Source organism: Cricetulus griseus, unplaced genomic scaffold, assembly GCF_003668045.3.
Source record: "Cricetulus griseus strain 17A/GY unplaced genomic scaffold, alternate assembly CriGri-PICRH-1.0 unplaced_scaffold_28, whole genome shotgun sequence".
NCBI lineage: Eukaryota > Metazoa > Chordata > Mammalia > Rodentia > Cricetidae > Cricetulus > Cricetulus griseus.
In genome coordinates, this window is record NW_023277008.1 from 218,876 (window position 1) to 243,108 (window position 24,233).

The 24,233-nt window shown below is 41.1% G+C and overlaps 1 protein-coding gene across 1 annotated transcript; it reads left to right on the forward strand.

Annotated features, from left to right (window-relative positions):
- The first annotated feature begins 1,549 nt into the window (after positions 1 to 1,549).
- On the forward strand, positions 1,550 to 21,581 carry LOC113838191 (A-kinase anchor protein 9-like). Its single transcript, XM_027434013.2, has 5 exons — positions 1,550 to 1,742; positions 15,045 to 15,238; positions 15,897 to 16,052; positions 17,569 to 17,760; positions 21,477 to 21,581. The coding sequence occupies exons 1-5, from the start codon at positions 1,550 to 1,552 to the stop codon at positions 21,579 to 21,581; spliced, it is 840 nt and encodes a 279-aa protein (XP_027289814.2).
- The last annotated feature ends 2,652 nt before the right edge of the window (positions 21,582 to 24,233 follow it).

Consider the following 24,233-nt stretch of genomic DNA (forward strand, 5'->3'; position numbering starts at 1 on the left):
ATACATATTTGAAACTCCACTGTTGGGGTTGAGAGTTGGCTCAGTGGGCAAAGTGACTGCCACGCAAGGGTGAGGATCAGAGTTTGCATCCCAGGCATATTAACATTGAGCAGGTATGCCTGGGATCCCAAGCTCAAGAGGCAACAATGGGCGGGACCTGTGGAGCAAGTTGGCTAGCAACATGACTTAAAGGAGTTCTTGTTACCCTTGGAAGTAGCAGGTTGCCAAGGCATGATGCATCTCTTCCTTTATGACATAACCTCAGTGTGTGAGGGATAAATACCCTGAACTAAGGGAACTCTTCAGTTATTGCTGGACGCAGACTAGTTTTAAGCTTCTGATGATGACTACCCTTTCAAAGAATAATGTAAAGAATATGACATAAAGGGAGGCTGTCTTATTTAATCCTTATGCCTTGAAGGGGAATGAGTATTTAGGTCACTAGAAGGTTCCGTAGGTAGGACTAATTTCTAGGTAGACACCCGGGTCCAGGTAATCAGGTGACCCAATGAGTAGGAAATTCTAAACAAAACGACATCCAAACAGACCCTTCACTGTAGCTTCTCTATATAGTAATGGCAGAGACCATGAGACTTTCCCAGTGGCTTCTGGTCTCATTTAGAGAAAAGGGCACCGTTTTGACAATGCCCTTCAGAATTCATCTGGCCTTCTGTCACTTCTGTGATTTCATGTCTAAGCTCCCTCTCGTCCATCCCATTCTTATTTAGCCATCTTTGTGAAGCGCTCTCCCTTTAGGACAACACTCACACTGTACTTTGGATCTGTTGCTGACCTCAATCACACTCACAGCTCACCACTTCATTCTTTTCAAGCCTTTGCTGAAATACTATCAAGTTTACTGGGCCCAAAATTTCATACTAGACATTTCAGTAAAGAAACAGAACTGACAAAGGTTAGGTTGTTTTCACCAGGCACGAACAGTCACAAATAGGAAACAGCTTGTGCCAAAACTCCAGATAAAGTCAGAGAAGAAACCTAGCCTTTTTAAGGCCAATAAAAGCTGGGAAGTGAGTGTAGATGGGTTTGTTCTCAACTTATATTCCGAATTCCAGCTCCTTTAGGAGGAGCATGGTTCCCAAGGAGAAGCCCCCATGGGGGAGGAGTGTCTCTGCCTTGCCTCAGGGAACAAAGAGTTGGGAGAAGCCTGGGGCAGCAGGAGTTGCTCTCCTAGCAGGAGAACTTGGGTGGGCGGGGCCGGCTGGGGCCAGAGGGAGGCACTTGAGGTGGGGAATAAGGAAAGAGTGGGGTGTCCTCAGGGTTCCCCCTCACCTGGGTTGATAGACCCTTGCCAGGCAGGTACATCCCTGGCCACCATACTCCCTGCTGCGGCTTGTCATCTCCCTTCAGTTGCTGCTTTTGAACTTGGAAACCACTGTGCTGTGCCAGAAGCTCAGAGTCCCTGGGCTCAGGCCAGAGCCTCAGACCCGGGCAAGCGGGGGTGGGGGGTGGGGAGAGTGGGCACCTTCAGAGCCAGGCTTGCAGTTGTGCTGACCACTAGGCCTCCTCAAGTGTGAGCTTGGGAACGAAGATGGCGGCAGCGATGGCGGGGCCTGTTGGGAAGGCAGGAGCGGCCGGTGAGCGCCTAGCTCGCCCCGGGCGGCCGCGGAGCTCCGTCTGCTGGCCTCTGAACAGATCTTTCTGCTCCCCCAGTCCCCGCCTGGCCGGCAGACGCGATGGAGGAGGTGGAGAGATGGAAGAAGATAGAGTATGGCAGGGCCAAGGTAGGAGCCAGCGGCCTGGCCAACGGGAGGCGGGGCTGGGGGCGGGGCCTCTGGGAGGAAAGAGGCGGGGCCGCAGGGCAGGGGCTGGGGCTGGGGAGAGCCGCCCCCTTTGGCTGTAGCAGGAAACCCAATGCCTGCACAGCCAGGCTCCTTTCTTTTTCGTGGGTGCCACACAAAACCCTCTCTTAGCCCCGCTGTAAACGGCCAGGGAATTGCTTTGCAGCCCCTGCCCTTTCACTTTCTAAAGGGAGTTTTGTGAGTGCTTCAGGCTCTGTGCTTTCTGAGTGGGTGTCTAGGGGCTTCTCTATTCTGGGGGCACCGGTGTGCTGGTCACCAGCCTGCTGCCTTTAGGTGTCAGGGTTGCACTCTTGGGTGTGTGTGATTGGCCTGTGACAGCTGCCTCCCCAAGGGGTGACTTGAGTGTGCCACAAGTGCCAGCTGTGAACTTTGCTGTAAGGGAGATTTTTAGAATAGTCTTTTCTCCTCCTCCTCCTTCCTCCTCCTCCTCCTCCTCCTCCTCCTCGTCTTCCTCCTCCCCCTCCTGCTCCTCCTCCTCGTCTTCCTCCTCCCCCTCCTGCTCGTCCTACTCCTCCTCCTGCTCCTCCTTGCTCTCCTCTTCTTCCTCCTCCCCCTCCTGCCCCTCCTTCTTCATCTTCTCCTCCTCCTCCTACTCCTCCTCCTTCTCCTCCTCATCCTTCTTCTTCTCTTGTATATTTCTGTAGAAGGTCTTGTCATGGCAGGTGACCTTTTCCAGTGTGTGGAATGGAACTTCAGAGCACTCAAAGGTGCTATAAATTAAACTGCACCTGTAGAATTGCTGTTATGTATTTGGTGACTTCAATTTTGTGTGGGCATGCGTGTCCTGCAAGACCTGTAAACAATCCAGAATTCTATGTAGGTATCCTTTAGTGGGCTGAATGAATAATTTTACACATGAATGTCAGTTTCTTTCTGAAATTACCTCTTTGAGCTTACTTTTGCCTTCCTTTCTTCCTAAAATGAAGTTACCTTTGAGATATTATGTTGTCATGGGGGGGACAATTATGTTATGTTTTAAACTGTTATTCCAATTGTACTGCCTGGATTTGTGTCAACTTGGCATAAGGTACAGTCATCCAAGAGGGGGGAGTCTCAATTGAGAAAATGTCTCCTTGAGTTCTGGCTATAGGCAAGCCCATAGTGCATTTTCTTTGTTATTGATGGGGGTGAGCCCAGCCCATTGTGGGTACTGTCACTCTGGGCTGGTGGTCCTGGCTTGTTTAAGAAAGCAGGTTGAGCAAGCCATGTGGAGCAAACCAATAAGCAGAGCCAAGGCTCCTGCACCAGCTTCTCCCTTCAGGTTCCTGCCCTGTTTGAGTTTGTTCTGACTTCCTTTGATGATGAAATGTGTTATGGGAATAGAAGCCCCAAAATAAAGCCTTTCCAAGTTGCTTTGGTCTGGGGGTTTCACCCTAGCAATAGTCACCCTAACTAAGATTCCTATGTTCCTTTGTTTTTTCTTCTCACATTAACAGAGGAAAGCAGGTCAGTAATAAATGAAGGGTGATACTGCAGAGATATGGTAACCAGGATTAGTTTGTAACAGAATATGTACAGTAGCTAACTTTGTATTTCTAGAATATGGTTAGCTGACTTTCTGATAAGTGCCCTCTATATAAGGTCTAGAATTGAATGTGTCTGTGTAGCATTCTATATATAACTGGAGGAACAAGGGAATCAGTATCTTTAGAAGCCTGCTTACAATTATGCAACTTGAGGGACTGAGCACCTTCCGTGCATCCAAGGAATTGAAGAAGGAGTATGCATCTTTTCAAAACATGGAGACATTGATTAGACAGTATTATTCCTGCCGGTGTTCCCACCTCCCTTTCTTTCTTTTTTAGCAGTCTTAGACCATGGTCCAGGGTAGCCTTAAGCTCAATGTGTAATCCAAGCTGGCTTCAGAATAGGATGATATACTTGTACTGGATTTAAGTTAGTGTAAAACATTTCATAACATATACTATAATGTATCCATCAAGAGCTGTTTCTAAAATGATCATTTCTGTGTTCTATGTATACATGAAAATTGTCAGTGGAACAACTTGAAAAATAATTATCAAGAAAGATTTTTTGAACGCTCTAGGTCTTCATTTTGGTTTTCTTCCATATAATTAAAGAGCTCAAAGCTAAGTAGTGGAGGTGAGTATTTGCTTCATAGAAAATAAATTATATAAAAAGTGAAATTCAGGCTGTTGAGATTGCTCAGTATGCAAAGTGCTTGCTTGGGCAAGCAAATTTCAGGTTCCAAACGTCCATATAAGAAGCCAGGCCTGTGATGTGAATCTGTAAGCTCATCAAAGGGAGACATAGATGGAGACAGGAAGATGCCTGGAACTTGCAGGCCAGCCTACCTAGTTATAACTATGAATTACTACTTCAGTGATGAGGGATACAGGATGGTACCTGCAGTCAACCTCTGGCCTCCCATGCACACATTCAGGCAAGCACACCTTCACACACACACACACACACACACACACACACACACACACGCTACTCATGAGAATACTCAGAGAAATTACATATAGGGGAAAACACCCATAGTTCAATTTGGGAAACACACCAGAGTTGTTATAACTTTTTTTTCAAGAGTTAATTATGGCTTTAAGTATGGCATTCCTAAAAATCCAAGTTAGTAGACTCTGATGACCCCTATGAAAGGCCTCACCCTCCCTGGGGAGCAGAAAGGATATGTAGGGTAGGTTTTTAGATGGGGTGGGCGTGGTATGGAAGGAGGGGATGGAGCAGGAACTAGGATTGACATGTAAAACAATCTTGTTTCTAATCCAAATAAAAAAGAAAAAAATCCAAGCTAGTTATAATTCTTGATAGTTGAAGCCTGAGTGAAGCCTGCTGTGTCTGTATTAAGAAGTGTGATCATTTTCTTTTCATAATAATTATATGATGATACTGTTTTATAGCCACTACTCTGCCATAAGTATTGTCATTAGTGGTTTGCATCAATATTTTTAATAAGGGTTCCCTATAGTTCACTCATCATTGAGATTTATATGGGATGATAATTCTGACTTGATGATGGTATTGTATGTGTCCTGGTCCAACGGTAGACACATTGTATGATTTTAAAGAAGAATCTGACCTTTTAGATTTTTCTTTCTGCCATGGCAGCTGAAAGTGTTTGCTGCTCTTTTATCCCCAAATGTTTTAATACTCATCGATTTCTTTCATAATTTTCATTAGTGTTTAACATTTTATTGATAGCTGTGTCCTTGTTTTAATTTTTGTTGGCTAACTATTTAAAAAGAAACCACAAGTGGAAGAGGTGCCTAGGATTAAACATTTCTTTTATAAACAAATAAGAAAGGTACACTGATGTGGATGGTGAGTAAATTGTATGAATAGGTGGCACTAGGCTATGGGATTCTGGTGGTGATATACAAATGACTGAGGGCTAGAAAGCATCAGCCTATAATTTAGATTATTTCCATTATTTCCTTTACACATAAGGCTACAAACCACACTTAGAGCTAAATCTTTTGGTGCAGGCTAATTATCTTTATTGTAAAGTTGAAAACCCATGAAGGATGATTCACATGACCTCCTTGTGTGTGTCATGCTCTGAGACATTTGAGAGCCATAGATAATACTCTCAGTGCCTGCTACACTCTCCAACTTCTGACTCTGAGCTGATTGTCTTCTTTCAGACATTTTCATTTCTTAGTCCTGATTCAGAAACAACCAGTCTCTGTGCAGCGCAATAGTAATTTCTCTATTAAAGACAGAATGAGTGTCTTTTGTTTTGTCACTCATTTTTAGTGATATTTTAGTATAATAAAATAACCCAGAGCTTTAATAATGCTAAAAACCCCCTTAGTGCAGAGAAGGAGGAGTGATGAGAAAAGGGGTCCATACCAGGCTGATGAAACCCACATAAACAGCTCACCTGAACAAGGGAAAACTCATGGTCCCCACACTGATAGCTGGGAAACCAGCATGGGACTGATCCAGACCCCATAAATGTCGGTGTCAGTGAGGAAAGAGGCCTTCGAAATATATGGGACCTCTTGTAGTGGATCAGTACTTATCACTACCATAGGAATCGATTTTAGGAGCCCATTCCACATGGAGGGATACTCCCTGAGTCTAATCACAATGGGTATGGCCTAGGCCCTATCCCAAAGAATAAGACATACATTGAAGGACCCCTAGGGAAGGCCTTGCCATCTCCGGGAGCAGAAAGGTTGTGGGATAAGTAGGGCGTTAGTTGAAGGGGATGCATGGTGGAAGGGGAGTGACCGGGACGTGGGATTGACATGTAAAATAATTTTCTTTCTAATAAAACAAAGGGGAAAAACCCTTAGATGATGATTCTGCTTTCTCTCCCCACCACAAAGCTTGCTCAGTATGGACAAAGAAAAGTCCATTGTGATGGGCAGACTACTAAGACTAAAAAAATTTCAAGCTGTAAATAAGATGAACACAGCTCAAATATTAATGAAGGAACAGATGAGAGGTTCAAGAATAGCTGTGAAGGTATAGAGTCTTATGTGACTCCAGATTCCATTGAAATGAGAGTTCTGGCCAGTGGCCAAGCAGAGTATCTAAATCAGGTCTTGGTTGAGGCAAGTGCTTCCAGATTTTCAGCATAGTTCTGAGTGGAAGATCAGTGTAATTAGAGTGGCCATCAGCACACTGTGCAGGACTTTTGTGCAGTCATGAAATTTCAGCTAGACCTAAAATATTTAATAACCTGTGAGGGAGCTCTGTGGGCTTCATTCATCAGCTACTTATTGAGCACTCACAATGCAAAGATGAGGAAGGCAGATATATTGAAACCAGTGTACTCCTATCAGACCCATGCCAGCAACAGTACACCTGCTTCTCAAGACTACAGAGGATACAAAAGCCAGCCTTGTGTGTGTTCCTTGGGTAGGTTTGGAAGGGTAAAATCGGAAGGATGAGTGGGATTCAGCTGGAGGTTAACAAAAAAGCTAAGGAAGTAACCTCTGTGTAGAAAGAAGAGCATTTGCAAAGATAAAAAGCAGAGTGTTGTATCATCTGGAAATAGGAGATTGAGTTTCATATGGATTCCAAAGTGAAGGGGTAGGGTGGGGGTAATTTTGAGGGTTTGGAAATTGTACTCAGGCCAACTCCCATAGAAAGTGCCCAATGAATCCAAATTTTCCAAGCCCCTCCCCTTGTTTAATGGTGCAACTTTCTGAAATGGTGGAGTTAGAGTGGATTGAAATTGTTGGTGGGTGATTGGCTCACTAACCAGAACAAGAAGTAGAGGGATATGTTGCTCGGGAGTGCATTAGGAAGGAGGATATTATTGTAATTTTGTGCTATGGCATATGTATGTAGAAATAAGGTTAGAATAGTTAGGGATTTTACCAGTCAGGTTTCTATTGCTGGCGATAAAATACCATGCCCCAGAAGCAAGGAGAGGAGGATAGGGTTTATTTGACTTAAGCTTCTGCATTGCTGTTCATCACTGAAGGAGGTTAGGACAGGAACTCAAAGAGGACAGGAGCTGATGCAGAGGCCCTGGAGGGGTGGAGCTTACTGGTTTTCTTCCCATGGCTTGCTCAGCCTGTTTCCATATATCAGAAACTTCAGCACATGGGAGACTGAAGTGGAATGTCGTAGTTTCAATTCTGTTATTGTAATTAATACCCCAATAAAAGCAACGTAGGGGAAGAGTTTATTTGACTTATGATTCCAGGTGCTAGTCCAGCATTGCAGGTGAATCAAGCTCAAGGTAGCTAATCCTATTGCATCCCACAACCCAGAGTGATAAATGTGTGCATCCCTAAGATTCAACTCCCTTTCTCCACTCTTAAATGGTATAGAACCCAAGCCAAGGGAATAGTGCTACATAGAGTGGGCTCCATCTTTCCACATCAGGTAAGCCAACAGGCCACCCTCATGTAGATTGAGTCCTCATTGAGACTGTCGACTGTCGACAGGTGATTCTAAGTTGTGTCTAGTTGACAGTTAAAGCTAAATGTCATATGGGAGGAGTGAGGAGGTAGAGGCATGGTTGGGCTGTGGAGTGACGCTGTGTAGAGGGGGAAGGAGGAGAAAGGGAAGAGGGAGACACATTGAACATATAAATTTATGTCCTGTGGAACAGGCATGTGTGCTTCACATACAGGCAGCTTTACTTACATGCCTCAGTTGTGTTCTGTAACGTTATTCCAGTGATGAATTAGTGTACACTGAAACATTTTTCCTAATGACATCAGGGTGATTCTGTGAGTATTGGTCCCAGTTTGTTAAATGGTTGGTACAAGGCTGCCAAGAAGGCTTAGTGGGTAAAGGCACTTTCTTCACAGGCATGGTGACCTGAGTTCAATTCCGAGAACCCATGGAAAGGGGAAAGAAAATTTATTCCCCCAAATTTTCAATTTAACCTCACATTTGACAAGGTGTGCATGCCCCCCCAAGCTGGTCATGCACATACAAGCTAATAAATAAATTAAAATACATAATTAAAATGGCAGTTGTTATACAGTCTTTTAAGTGTATTTATGTTTCAAGTCTCCTTATTTAGGATAAATTGTCAAATCATTAGAAGTGCGGTTTGGCTCTCATGTATGTATTGAGTAAGAGGACTTGAAACAGAAACATACACATGTCCAAGCACCCTAGAGACCATGCCTGAGCCAAACTTCACTAACTCTCCTGTCCTTTAAGGCACATCACAGCCTTGCTGTTCTTAGAAACCCAAGGCAGCACTTCAACTTTCTAATCACAGCCATTTTTAAGCAGTGAAATTACTAATTCAAAAGTGCCAAAATGTGTCATCATGTGCTCTGCAAGGATATTGACTTTACATTTGAGAAAAAGAATGGAAATGTTGCCCTGTTCTGTGTCATCTAGTATTATCTGTCTTGGGTCACTGTAAATTTTCCCAGTTCTGCTCATGTCCTCAAATGTCCCAGTCAATGTCCTGAAAATTGATTTGGGGGCTAGCAAATAAATTTTATTAAAGAGGTGAATTCATGAAGGAAAGAGTCTGAATAACAAAAATCCACTATATTCTTAGATATATAATCTATAAATATTATCTTTTTTATATCTTGATAGTATTCATGACATACAAAATTTTTAACTTTTGAAAAGCAAATGCTAAGGGACTCCTGAGTTGGTTAAGTGTTTAAAGTCAGTTGCTGACTGGACGTAATGACACAGGCCTCTAATCCCAGCACTAGAGAGGCAGAGGCAGGAAGTTCTCAGTAGGTTCCAAGCTAACCTGACCTATAAAGTGACTTCCAGGACAATCAGAGCTACTTAGTTGTCCAGATAGATGTGACTGATATAACTTGAATTTCCTGGTTTTTCCCTGTACTGTGGTGGCATACCCCCAGTGACGTTTAACTCTGCGTTTTTGTTGCTGTTATATTACTTCAGCATAAATTCCTTTATTTATTTGACACATAGTATTTAACATAGCCAATTTTAACATTATGACTGTTATATCCAAAATCAAGAGCAGTTTCTCTCTATTGACCATTATTTTTCTTGTGAACAGGCCATATTAGCCATTCTTTGTATGCCTTGCAATTTTCAAAACATTATTAGTACTGTGGCAAATGTGTCATGGGATTTCTTTCAAGATGGAGTTTTTTTTAAACATTGTAGTATATTGATATTTGAATTCTTTGATATATTTATCATTTTAAATACAATAAATGTTTTTAATTTTTTTTTTTGAGACAAGAATTTCTCTATATAGTATAGTAAGAAATTACCAGTACGGAGTCAGGTAGAAATATAAGGGTATTTAATAGGGAAAAGCCTTACTTACAGAGCGAACCAGCCAGCCGGTGGTAGTCTGTACAGCAAGCAGCAAAGAGAAACCGAAACCGAAAACGCAGTCCCCCTACTCACTCTGACCACGCCCTCACAAGCCCTCAGGTACTCTTGTAGCCAGCCCCTAAGAAGGCGTGGCTACAGCTTCCCCTACAATTCCCCTTTTAGTCTAAAAGAGGATTAAAACTTAACAGTATAAAGGTAAAATATAAGAAGATAACTATCTATTTTAACTAAACCCTAAAGTCATAAACAATAGGAAGCTATTCCTAACTAGGTATATACACTATCCTAAGTGACAACAATGGGGAAAGGGGGCGTAGCATTTTCCAAGTTACTTCCTGCTGAAATGGGACGATGATAGTCATGTGGGGTCCTGTAGAAAGAAAATGTTAGTATCCAGTCCATGTTAGATGGGATTCACTTGATTGAAGATCTCGCTTGAAATCCTCAACTCCTACACATCCTCACAGAGATCCACCTGCCTCTGCCTCCCAAGTACAGGAATTAGAGGTGTATACTACCATGACTGTTAATCATTCTCTTTATTCTTTTTAAGGGGGTTATTGAAAGCTTTATAAGTTCAGCTTCTAAAAAGTTCGCCCAGGCTTCAAAAAATGAGCCACAATTAATTGGAGGACCTAAAATCTGAGGGAAAATTATCTACTTAAAAATATCTGTTACAGAAAGGAATAAGCTACAGGAAGAATCTGTAGCAAGAAACTGCCACTTTTATTCATAAGACTGTAACACCAAATAACATCTTTAATATTGGTTTAATCCAACAGAAGAATTCTTAATTATCCTGTGTTGTTTCATGATATGATGGCCTTATAATTCCTGTGTGCCCTTGCAGTTTGTAGCAGGGGGATTTTTTTGAGACAGGGTTTTTCTGTGTGGTCCTAACTGTGTTGGACCTTGCTCTGTATAACATGCTGGCCTTGAACTCACAGAGATTCACTTGCCTCTACCTCTCTAGAACTGGGATTAAATCAATGCATCACGAACCAGATAGTCTATGTATTTACTGCCAGATTTTAATATAGAAGTGAACTTATTTTTGTCATATGGAAGGAATGTGTCCCAGAAATCTTTAGATTTAGAAAAGAACCTCATGGGCTAGGGACCTGGTTCAGTTCCTAGAATTCCCATTAAAATTCTGAGATTACACTCATAATCCCACTGCTAGGGAGACAGAAGGGTTCGTGGGGCTCAGTGGTCACCTAGTCTCATTTACTTAGTGAGTTCAGGTCAGTAAGAGACCTTGTCTCATGGCAGATCAGCAGCCATACAGAGGATGATAAGGGAAGTAGTCCTATGGCCTTCATGTGTATGCACATATGCCCACACACATGCATAACTAACTAACATAATAAATAACTAAAGAATTAAATATAGGAGCAGAGCCTCATGCATTAGGAAGCACAGTTTCAGGACTTTAGACTAGAGGGAAGCTCATTTCTTTTCCTCCCAGCAATCACTTCCTCTTGGGAAGGTCATTGCAGAGCTTGATCTTGAATGTTAAATAATGCTTCTGTACGAATAGATGAGGAATAGATGATAGTATTTATAAACTGTGTTTCATGTTAGAGCTGTGTGTGTGTGTGTGTGTGTGTGTGTGTGTGTGTGTGTGTGTGTGTGTGTGTGTGTGCTGGACAGTGAAAACAGAAATTAGAAAAATAAGGATTTAATTCTTTATTCTATTTCTTACTTCATATTTGAGAGGAGCTTTGAATGCCACTGACCTCAAGCCTAAAATCTGGGATAAAGCAAAAATGCTTAGTTACTTTAGCATCAAGATCTGAGAATACATTTGAGGAAATGATTCTTCTGATAGTAGCATTTAGAATTCTTTTATTTAGGAGTTATTACATTTAGAGAAATCATACTTTGGTGTTTTTGACTTACAATGGGTAGGTATTGTGTATAAGAACGTGTCCACTTGATTTTTTTATGTGGAGAAAAATTTACTGCTAAGACTCTAATTCATAGGTAAAATTTTAGATAACGGAATAATTGGTATTAGGTTTTCGTCGTGTATTCCCTGGTTTTAGTAGCATTGTATGTAGTCATTTTGATTATGCTATGAACAGTAGTTGCTTTATGGAAGTAAAATATGGCGGGAAAGGCATAACTGTAAATTGTTTTACTTTTATCCTAAAAGTGAATTCGTATTACAGCAAACCACTGTAGTTCAGGAGAGGTAAGATTAACATATCATTATTTCAAATGATGTAGGTAAAAATAGTCAATATATAACACTAAAATTATTGATTGTTGTTACTTTGTTTCTTGTACATTTTATAGAATTCTGTTGCATTTCTATCAATACAACAAAATGGCAACAGCATTAAAACAGCAAAAAAACATAGATATGTTTTACTGTGGCTGTTTTTCACAATGTTATCTGACACATTAACCATTCCATAGATTTATCTTCAAATACATAGAGACTCTGGCTAGTTTCTGGGAACAGTTTTAATACTGGGTTGCTAGGAAAATGGCCATGGCAAACTACTTAGCATCTATGAGAGGCTTTAGAACAGGGTTTCTAGATGGAAGACCGCTGAGAACTGGTCTCTTTTAGCACAGCAATTTTTTTCTGATAATTTGTTTGGAGTAAAGCTTTTGACAACTGTATGGATTTGCATTAACCATATGGACTTTTTTATTGGCACTAATGCTCTGGTGGTTACTTAGGTAAGAAACTGTTAAGTGGAGGTGACCTATTAATGTGGTACCCTCTTCATATGATGGTGATAGTTTTGTATCATTTGTCTCAGTTTTTAAAATATGATCACCATTTCTTTGCTTTAGAGTTAGAGAACTTGAAAGCCTTTCTCTTACTCTAAATGTGTCAGCTATTAGTATATTTCATAAAGTTCAGTGTGTTGCAGGTTTCAAATAAAAAGAGAACCATGTATGCATATATTAACATAACACAATATTATATTAGTTATATGGGTTGAACCTTTGTTAGGTAATAAATTTAATGTGCATTGGAGCTATATATTATATACTTACTAGTAGACTGACCAGGAAAATAACCAACAATGGATAAATAAATTGATATCTCATTCATACTATATAAAAGTTCCTCTGTGGTCAGTATGGATATACAATCACAACCTCTAAAAACTGCCATTTAAGACTACTATGCCAAAAAAGTATGGGAGAATTTCAGACTTTTAAAGATGAGTACTAACTAAAGCCATTTGTGTCAAGCAAGTTAGCAATACTCTGACAAGTGTCATCCACAGAGGACAAGAGAGACAGTCTCAGTCACAAAAGCACAGGGAAGAGTAAGCAATCATAGAAAGATGATGAATGGAGGAAAAATAGGTAAAAACCATTTTTGTCTTACTCTGCAAATCAACAAAATCCTATTATAGAATTGTGGGTGCGAGGGTGGGGATGCAAAGACCAAACCAAATCAAACCAAGAAAACTTGAAACCAGAAAACAACAGTTAGAGGAAACAGCAAAGTGTTGTCAATAAGAGGACGAATTATAAATAGTCTCTACTTTCCAATAAAAAAACAAAATTGGCTGCCTGAAAACAATATAGAAGAGACAATTGTTTGCTGTCTGTGAGAAATACATCTCACTGGCAAAGACACACTAGACAGAGAGTGAATGCATCAGAGTCCACATACCAGGTAAGAGTAAGAGAAAGCTTAAAAAACAACACAGGTGTAGGTTTTCTCATATCTGATGAAGTGTACTTTATACCAGGCTCAATCAAAAAGGATAAAGCAGGTTGCTTCTTGTTAATAAAGCAAGGATAATCATTTCTAGTTCTTGCAGGCCTTTCAGTAAGCCTGAGAAAGTGAATTCTACTTAGCATGAGATGGAGACCTTTGAGTGATTGTCCATTATACATGTTTGATCATCATTACTGACTTATCCCAACAGGGATCTTTTCTTTACTCATGGATCTCTAATGCTTCTGAAACCTTAGTCAGGGTTGCTATCAATCAGATGCTGGCAGGTTTTTCCAGGTTGAACTGTGGTAATGTACTGACTCAATCCCAGCCTTCAGTCCTCTGAATTTCATGGAGATGGGCATTGCTGTGATCACGGTTAACATCCTATACAGTCTAGGAACCATTGCCAAATGTGCTAAAACATTTATGGAAGCTCTTTAGGTTGGGACAAACATTTCTATGATTAGACAATTGGGTTTCGGCTTTTTCACATGCCTGTCTGGCAGCAAGAAAGCAGTTGTGATTGTGAAACACCATGATGAACAGTGTACTAAAGATCATTTGCTGGGGGCTCCTTCACTGTGCCTGTACTCTGGGCTATCAAAGTGATCTTTCTTTCATCTTAGAGAATAGCAGACAGATGGAGAGGAGAGGAAAGCCAAAAAGGTGATTCTTTTAAAAAGCGTCTTCAGGGGCTGGGAAGGTGGTGAAGCTCTAAAGTTCTTGTTGTTCAAACATGAGGTCCCGGATTTGGTTCCTCAGCACCCATGTGAAATCCAGGTGTGATTGTTAGTTTCTGTAATCACAGCACTGGGGAGGACAAGACAGGAGGATCTCTGGGGCTTTGGCTCAGCCAGTCTAGCTGAACCAGTGAGTTCCAGGTTCATGTTTCAGCTCCCAATCTCCAAATACTATGATGGAGAGTGATTGAGAAAGACACCTGACATTGAACTCTGACCTCACATACAAACACTAAAACCATAGCAGTCCAATTACCCTTTATATGGAGAAGCAGTATGAGAGAAATTAGTGGTGATTGGAAGAGACAAAGGGACATTGTAAGCACTCTGGTGTTTGAGGAATGATTGACCTTTGAACTTATTGTAAGACTTTTTTATGAGTAAAGTGCTTGCCACACAAGCATGAGCTTGGATCCCTAGCACCCACATACAAAGTATGAAAGTGTGTGTGTGTGTGTGTGTGTGTGTGTGTGTGTGTGTGTGTGTGTGTGTAGTTCCTGCACTGGGGAGCCAAGACATAGGATGCCTAGGGCTAGCTGGCCAGTGAGTGTAGCTAAGTTTGTGGCCCCAGGCTCTGTGAAATACTGTTGTCAGGTAAATTACTTTCAGTTTAAGATCACAATAAATGAATCAAGAAACTGGTTTCATTTTATTTTTAACAGATAAATGGCTGCTGTTTGGTGACAAACGCAGAAAAGCCTACAAATTTATTAAGGATATATAGTATTTAAACTACATATGATACTAATGTTTTATACTGTGTAAATGTCCCCAGCTTACTAACAAAGCTTTACTGCATGTACTTCTATTTATTTTTTAATACTTAACAAAACAAGTTATCTTCTCTTTGTAGCACAGAAATCCTGTTTATGCTGTTAAGGTTCTGTCTCATTACTAACAAAACAGGTTTCTGTACCAATAAACATGCAGGAGGTAGGAATATTCTAAAATAGACTTTGCTGTGGAATTATGTTTCATTTCTGTCCCTGAGGAATGTTGCTAGTACTGATTATGAAAAACCATGGATTGCTTTAGGAAAAAGAATTAGCCTTGATAGTTCTCATTCTGAACAAGCAGCTCATTGCAGTCTGACCCATGTTGAGATGACAGAAAATGATTTGGCTGGAAAACAGCATGAGATTGAAGAACTAACTCAATGGCTGGAAGGAATGAGAGCTACCTGTGGGACTGAAGTGCTGCAGAGGTTGCCCCTACCTCCTGGGGCTTTGGTTTGTTATACATGTGAATGGAAGTGTGTGTGCTTTTTACTCATGGAGCTTTGCAGTGGCTTCCTAGGCCATTTCATAATTTTTGTTCTTGTACATGGATAGCATCAACAAGCCCATTTAAAATGAGAATTGCAGAAACACAGCTGCAATATTCAGACTTTTGAAATTTAAGTGTGTAAATAGCTAGAGTCAAATGCCTCCTGAACGACAGATGTCTTTTTTGTCATCAGTCTGAGATAAAATTGGTGTAAACCACAAAAATTATGACTTAAGCCCAAAAAGAATGTCAGCAAGACCTTGTAGGTCATCTCCCTGGTTACAGTGACACCTTCTATGCAGGGAAGACAAGATGAAGAGGGACACTGATAGAAACGATGGCATACTTCCATTCCATCCTTCTCAGAAACAAGCTGGGGTTAAATGTGTCTTCTGGTGTTGCCTAGAATAATTTGGGGCTCTCCAAACTATAAAGATGCTTCTTCTATAAGAACACATGGAAAAGTCAACCCAAATATATTCTCTTCCTTCCTTAATGCTGATACATGTTTTCAAAGTCCGATTTGAACTACAACTGATTTGGACAGGCAGGTAGCTTCCATGAGAGGATACTGAACTGTGAAAAAAAGCTAATATTTACGTTTTCACTGTTTTCTCTTAGTCATATGAATTTGTAGCTGCCATTAAAAAGCAAGACAGCATCATTACTTGCCTAGCTGCTCATATGCAGCAATCAAGAAAAGAGACGGATCAAATCTTGGAAGAATTTTTCCAATTGACAGAAAGAAGTGAGAAAGTACAATTTCAAGACCAGCATGTAAGAATTATAAGTACTACAACATTTGTTTTTTGTTTGTTTGTTTGTTTTTCAAGATAGGTTTTCTTTGGGGTTTTGGAGGCTGTACTGGGACTAGCTCTTGTAGATCAGGGTGGTCTGGAACTCACAGAGATCTGCCTGCCTCTGTCTCCCCAGTGCTGGGACTAAAGGCAAGCAGCACCATCTGGCAGTTTTTTAAGCAATGAGTTACGTACTTTTTTGCATTCAAGGAAAAATCAGAAATTATTATGAAGCCATTTGCTGCTTTTTGTGTAGTAAAAGAAATACTTTAGTGTACTAGTTTAGCATACTGAAAGCACTAGTAAATCTGTGTTGATGCTGGTAAGCAAAAATTGTTTGTTTGTTTGTTTGCTTGTTTGTTTGAGACAGAGTTTCTCTGTGTATCTTCTTAGTCTTTCCTGGAAACTCACTATGTAGACCAGGCTGGCATCCTCACAGAGATCCCCCTGCCTCTGCCTCTGGAGTCCTGGGATTAAAGGTGTTTGCTGCTACCCTTACAGAGCATAACCACAAATTGTAATTCATTTTTAGTGAGTGGTTTTCTGCTCTTATTTATATGAAACTTCCTATTTAAGTTTTGAAAGTCTACAAAATCTTACCAAGATGGATTAAATGGATTTTTGCAGACATCATTCTGTAGTTGCATTGGACCTTTTTAATCTTGGCATGGTTTTAATTAGGTTCTAAATGGTAACTGGATCTACAACTTTCATTTACTTTGTTTATCTTGGAAAACCACCCTGGTCCATTTTATGTCAAGCTAGAATTATCTGAGAGAAGGGAACCGCAACTGAGAAATTGCCTCCATAAGATTAGCCTATAAGACATTTTATTATTTAGTGATTGATGGGAGAGGGAGGGCTCAGCCCAGTATGAGTGGTGCCATCCTGGGGAGTTGGTCCTGTCTTCTCTAAGAAAGCAGACTCAGCAAACCATGAGGAGCAAGTCACCAAGCAGCAATCCTCCATGGCCTCTATGTCAGCTCCTGCCTCCAGGATCCTGCCCTGTTGGAGTTCCTGACTTGACTTCCTTTGATGATGAACTAAGAAGTGGAAGCATAAGGCAAATCAACCCTCCCCTCCCCAGCTTGCTTTGTCCATGGTGTTTTATCATTCAGCAGTAGGAACACTGACTAACATGGTATCTGATTGCATTGTTCAGAGTTTGATAGCAAGTAACCCAAAGAGATCGAAAGAGATTGGAACTAGAGTCTGCAAAGTTGCCAGGATGCAGGAATGTGTTCCTGTCCCACTTCTCTTGCCACTGTGGCCTCAGTCCTATTTCCCTCACTAGACCTGCATTCTCTGAACTATCATCTGAAAGATAATTTCATGGCTCAGTCAGTCCAGTCATAACACCAGAAGATCTCAAACCCCTGAGGGGAAGAGATGTCAGAGAGAGCCAGTGTCAACAGAATAAGACTCCAGAAGCCGGGTCAGAAACATTCACTTCAGTGTTCAGTATGTTGAAGGTTCTTTCCATTTTCAACTTTCAGGCCAGTGAGACACTGCAGAGCAGCACCCACAGAAGCGCTGCTGCAGAGCTGGTTCTCCTGAAGCAGCAGGTCCCGGATCAAAAGCAGGTGCTGGAACAGCAATACCATCTGCTAAATGATTATCAGAAAAAGGAGGAGGAATTGACAAATGAAGTCACTTCTTTACAGGAGAAACTTAAAGTATGTGAAATGGTAAAGTTAGATGTCAGCAGGTTTGTCACAGCTTTGTAATTTTCTTATTCATGTGTCTTATGCATGTGAAATAGAAACTTTTATAATTAAGCCAAACTCTTTGAATATAGAAACTAATTTATTTCAAAAGCAATTGAGAATCTCATACTAACTGTATATGTCACACCAATGTAGTTGTTAAGAGAATACTGCCCACTATTGTGTTCCTTAGAGTGGTATGCATATGTTACCTGAAGTCTCAGAAGAACCTAAGTTTATAACTCAAATATCTATCTTGTCCCATCTGAAGTATTCCCATCTATTGTGGCTCCGATATTGAATTGTGAAAATATTTTTGCCACAAGATAAAATTCTGTATATCTATTACAAAAAATCAATGCATTTGATTGTTTATGCAAATAATGTTCCACTTCTTGGAAACATTCATGTATTAAGGTTCTTTGAGGCAGGCGATGACATTATGTATCACATAGTCTATTATCTTAAATTCTAAGAACAACTCATCCTGAAAGATTTGCTTTCACTGATTTTCAAATGAGAAATGAAAACTCAAAAGTGATTTGTTGTTGGCTGCTTTACTCCCATACCAGAATTAGGATTCAAATGGCTTGGGGCAGGGCAGAGCTCTTGCACCACACTGCCTCTTCATATGTAAAAAATGCCCTATAATCAATAGCAATTCAAAAGCACAATCTGATTTGAGTTGTAGGTTCACAAAATTCATGTTAGGTATTATGTGAGTCCTGAGCTAAAGCAGAGGTGAATCAGGTTTTTCCAAGTTCAAGAGGGTGTTTAAAAGTTGAAATATCATATTATTAGTTGGCAACCATCCATAATCATGGGGAAGTGTGTATATTGGGTCCTTTGGATTTTATTTTCTTTCCAGGAACAAGTGAACTTAAAAAGAGAAATACTAGTTTGGATATTCCTTAGTGAGCAGATGGCAGTTGTCAGCCTTCAGACGTTGTGCCATTAGACTGAGATGAACTAATTTATATATATTATTGTAGTGCAGTTTATACCTATTAGCTGCAATTCTTCAGTCTTGTGTACCACAATTTCCAACATTGTTTTTTTCTTAAATTGAGTATTTATATTGTCTATGGTTGGAAGCTCCTGCTGTATCTTGAGTGCTATGACTATGTATATGCATGCCTGGCTCAGCATATGATGTTTCTAGAGGTACCATAATTGTCAAAGGCTGAAGGCACGATGGTGTTTTTCCATGAACTGTTCTTAGAGAGGGGTACTCTCCTTAAGAAAGTGCTCAAAATCCTTGGCCATCAGAGAAATGCAACTCAAAACAACTCTGAGATACCACCTCACACCTATCAGAATGGCTAAAATCAAAAATACCAATGACAATCTATGCTGGAAAGGATGTGGAGAAGAAGGAACACTCCTCCATTGCTGGTGGGAGTGTGAACTTGTAAGACAACTCTGGAAATCAGTATGGCGGTTGCTCAGAAAAATGGGAATCAATCTACCTCAATATCCAGCCATTCTTCTCTTGGGTATATACCCAAATAGTGCATGTTCATACAACAAGGACATATGTTCAAACATGTTCATAGCAACATTGTTTGTAAGAGCCAGAACCTGGAAGCAACCTAGATGACCCTCAACAGAAGAATGGATAGAGAAAATGTGGTACATTTATACAATGGAGTACTACTCAGCAGAAAAAAGCAATGGAATCTTGAAATCTGCAGGCAAATGGATGGAACTAGAAGAAACCATCCTAAATGAGCTAACCCAGTCACAAAAAGACAAAACTGATACGTACTCACTCATATATGAATTTTAGACATAGAGCAAAGGTTTACCAGCCTCATCACCAAAGAAACTAGGAAACATGAAGGACTCTAAGGATAAAAAGACCCCAAGAATGGCAAGTGGCATGAACTCCTAGGCTAATTGTGATCATGAGGGTAGGGGAGAGGGTGGTGCCTCAATAAGAGCAGGAGAAGAGGAGTAGAGGAAAGGAAATGGAGGAGCAGAGATATTGAGTAGGAATAAGAATAGAGGAGAGAGAACAGGATGAGAGATACCATATTAGAGGGAGCCACAGAGAAACCCTATCTCAAAAAAAAATGATACACACAATTCCCTCCACATTGTGGAAGTCTTGAAAGCCAAGATCGCTGCTGTGTCTGAGTTCCAGAAAGAGCTAGAGTGTAAACATGCAGCAGAAATCGCAAGTTACCAAATAAAACTTGAAATGCTAGAAAAAGAAAAGAATGTGAGACTAAAGAGGATGTCAGAGTCCCATGAAATGCAAATGAAGCAATTAGAAATCATCTCAACAGTAAGGAAGAAGCCCTTCTGCCTTTTCCCTCTGGGCTTTTATCTTTCTTCCTTCTGCATATCTTACTTTCCTTATTACTCCATGGTTGGTCTGCTGGGTGGCTGGGCGGCTGGGTGGCTGTGTGGCCGGGTGGCTGGGCAGCTGGGTGGCTGGTTCCTGATGTCCTCCTCTCCTTGTCTTCTTGCTGCTCCACTTCTTCTGTTCTATTTATTCACTCTGTCTGCCATGCCCTCCTATCCTTGCTCCTGCGTCACCATTGGCCATTCAGCTCTTTATTAGGACCACCAGGTGTTTTAGAAAGACACAGTAACACATGTGTTAAACAAATGCAGCACAAACAAAAGTAACACTTTAGAATAATAATCTACCACAGCTGTGACTGCAGGCCATGCCAGGTCCTTGAGTATCAGGTCAGGACTGCAATACACCAGCATCTCAGCCAGATGAACTGAAACTCTCCCTCCTGGGCTTTGTTGAATGATATTCCTTTTTCCTAGTGTTACCCATCCTCCTCCAGTCTTTCCTACTTGTTCCTCTTTCTTCTTGCTCTTGGTTTAAATGTTACTTCCTTGTGACCATGGTAGCTGAGGGGATACAAGAGCATTGGCTTAAATTAGTACAAAATAAGATTGTTTTGGGGGCTATGTTTTACTTTTTTTGATTAAAGAACACAGGAAAAAATAACCTGTACACCCCAGTTTTTTCAAGGTTGCCAAAGACTTATTAGTACCACTTTTCATTTTCCTGGAAAGGACATTTGGTGAAAATTTATGCTTACTTCCCTATGTTAGATAGCATAATATGTTCATCACTCTTGCAAGAGTATTGTGGCTGTGTAGAATGTTTCTGCACCACAGAGATATCTCAGCAGGTAAGGGTGTTGGCTGCTATGCCTGACAACCTCAGTCTGACCCCTGAAACCCACATGGTAGAAGGAGAAAACCAATCCCCACAGATTGTCCTCTGACTACCACATCCCCAATGTGGAGCAGAGGCATGTACACAGACACACCAATGAGTCAGTACGTAAATAATAAAAACGAGAACATCCCTGCTTTCTAGGAAATGCACAGCAATATTTGGAAATTAAGGCCCATCTGTCTGCAACAAACCGGCACGGAATATTTTTTTTGGAACAAAATTTCTGAGAAATTTTAAAGATAAAAATTTACCACTGGTTGGTGTTAGCACATGCCTTCAATCCCAGAACTCAGAAGGCAGAGGCATTTGCATCTCCATGAGTTCAAGGCCAGCCTGGTTTCCAAGAGCTAGTTCCAGGACACCTAGTTCTACACAGGGAGACCCTGTCTTGAAAAAAATATTACCATGTGCATTCCATTCTTTCTCATCTGACTTCCTGGTTGTTAATTCCATTGTCTCTACACCTCTCTTTTTTTCTTTGTTATAGGGCACTGAATTTCCAACTGCTATGGAATGTCTCCAGAAAGCAGACAAAAGGAGTGTGCTGCCATTAAATGCTCTTAACAATGGCAGGGAGGAGATTGGGATCTGAGACAAAGAAATGGACACTTCAAGACAAAGTGTGTGTTCGCCTCCTGGTGGGAATCTGCAGCCAGCTAGAAGCATTCAGTTTGGTGCTCCTGAAAAATGTTTTATTCAGTGAAATTATTTCATTTCACAAAGGAGATAATTGATATTATTACTATAAGTGATAATAGTTGTCAAATTAGTATTAAATAGCTGTATTGTATTTTTAATAAATCCTGGAGTGCTATTTGTTTTAGACAAACAGGAGATGGGCAACAGTGTAATAGAAGGATGTCAACTGGTACCTAAAGTGAGATTGTAAATTACTTGGAAACTCAGCTATTTCCAGTGTTAGAGGAAAATGGTGATTGTGGTTGTGTTTTATTTTTTGTGTTTTTCTCCGTTTTTTAATTTAAATTTGACACAAGATAGTTTTACATGTTTATCCCAATTCCCTTTCCTCCCCTGCTCCACACTACCAACCTACCTATCCCACACCCTTTCTGCTCCCCACCAACAGTGATGCCTTCCATAGGGGGTCTTCAGAGTCTCATATCCTTTGGAATAGGGCCTAGGTAATTCCCCATGTGTCTAGGCTCAGGGGGGTATCCCTCTATGTGGAATGGACCCCCAAGTCCATTCCTATGCTATGTATAAGTACTGATCCACTACAAGAGGTCCCAGAGATATCCCAGGCTTCCTCACTGACACCCACATTCATGGGGTCTGGATCACTTCAGGGCTTGTTTCCCTTCAATCAGACTGAGGACCTAGAGCACCAACTTATTCCGGTCAGCTGTTTCTGTGGATTTCACCAGCCTGGTCTTGACCCCTTTGCTTATCACTGGTCCTTCTCTGCAACTGGAGTCTAGTTCAGTTCGTGTTTAGAGGTGGGTATCTGCTTCTACTTCCATCACCAGCTGGATGAAGGCCCTAGGTTGGCATTTATTTTAGTCATCAGTCTCATTATCAGGGGAGGGTATTTAAGGTAGCCTCTCCACTGTTGCTTTGATGGTTAGTTGGCATCATCCTTGTAGATCTCTGGACATTTCCCTACTGACTGATTTCTCTTTAAACCTATAATGGCCCCGCTTCTCATGGTATCTCTTATTTTGCACTCCTCTATTCTCCCCCCTACACAACCATCCTACTCTCTTATGTCTTCCTCATCCCTCCTCTCCTCCCCTTCTCATTCTTCTAGCTCCCTCTCCCCTCCCTCCATACTCCCAGTTTGCTCAGGAGATCTTGTCCCTTTCCCCTTCTCCAGGTGAAAATGTATGCCCCTCTTAGAGTCCTCCTTGTTTCCTAACTTCTCTGGTGATGTGGATTGTAGGCTGGTAATCCTTTGCTCTATGTCTAAAATCCATATATGAGTGAGTGCATACCATGTTTGTCTTTCTGTGATTGGGTTACCTCTCGCAGAATGGTTTCTTCTAGTTCCATCCATTTCGCTGTGAATTTCAAGATTCCATTGTTTATTTTTTCCACTGAGTAGTACTCCATTGTGTACATGTGACACATTTTCTCTATCCATTCTTCAGTTGATGAGCATCTAGGTTGCTTCCAGGTTCTGGCTATTACAAATAATGCTGCTATGAAGATTATTTAACAGATGTCCTTGTTATATAAATGTGCTTCTTTTGGGTATATGCCTAAGACTGGAATTTCTGGATCTTGTGTTAGATTGATTCCCATTTTCCTGAGGAATCACCATAATGATTTCCAAAGTAACTGTACAAGTTGGCACTCCCAGCAGCAATAAAGCAATGTTCCCCTTTCTCCACATCCACTCCAGAATAAGTTATCATTGGTGATTTTGATTTTAGCCAGTCTGAAAGGAGTAAAATGGTATCTCAGAGTTGTTTTGGTTTGCATTTCCCTGATGACTAAGGATGTTCAGTACTTCCTTATGTGTCTTTCAGCCATTTTAGATTCCTCTATTGAGAATTATCTATTCAGTACTGTACCCCACATTTCAACTGGATTATTTGGTATTTTGGATACTAGCTTCTTGATTTGTTTGTAAATTTTGGAGATCAGCCCTCTGTGGGATGTGGGGTTGGTGAATATCTTTTCCCAATCCATGGGCTGCCATTTTGTCTTGTTGACTGTGTCCTTTGCCTTACAGAAGCTTCTCAGTTTCAGGAGGTCCTATTAATAATTGTCAAATCCCATGTCTGTGCTACAGGTGTAATGTTCAAGAAGCTATCTCCTTTACCAATTCGTTCAAGGGTACTTACCAATTTCTCTTCTAAGAACTACAGTGTGGCTTGATTTACGTTGAGGTCTTTGATACATTTGGACTGAAGTTTGTGCATGGCAGTCTTCTACATGCCAGCATCCATTTATGCTATCACCATTTGCTGGAGATGCTTTTGAAGGGACCAGCTCCCCATTTCGGCAGCCATGACAGTAACACATGCTTGCCATGACTTTGCCTTGGTCACTAACAGGTCAGATGCCTGCCTCGTGGCAAGGAACCAATCAGAAGTTAGCTAGTGGTACTATGCTTTACAGCTCTGGGTGTGCTTTATGGACAAGTGCACAGCAATGATGCGCAGGGCATAGAAACCACCCTGGGAGGGTCTTTGGGCCATAACAACCAGTTGGCCAATCAACACAGGGCAAGCTCTCCAAGCCTGGAGGCACACCAATCCTGAGTCTGTGTGTACACCTA

What these genes read in the sequence shown, in the direction of transcription:
- LOC113838191 (XM_027434013.2), top strand. Translation starts at nt 1,550, where the DNA reads ATGGCGGCAGCGATGGCGGGGCCTGTTGGGAAGGCAGGAGCGGCCGGT. An exon ending in TACAATTTCAAGACCAGCAT is followed by an intron (nt 16,053 to 17,568) that starts GTAAGAATTATA and finishes TTCAACTTTCAG; the next exon opens with GCCAGTGAGACACTGCAGAG. An exon ending in AACTTAAAGTATGTGAAATG is followed by an intron (nt 17,761 to 21,476) that starts GTAAAGTTAGAT and finishes TCTTTGTTATAG; the next exon opens with GGCACTGAATTTCCAACTGC.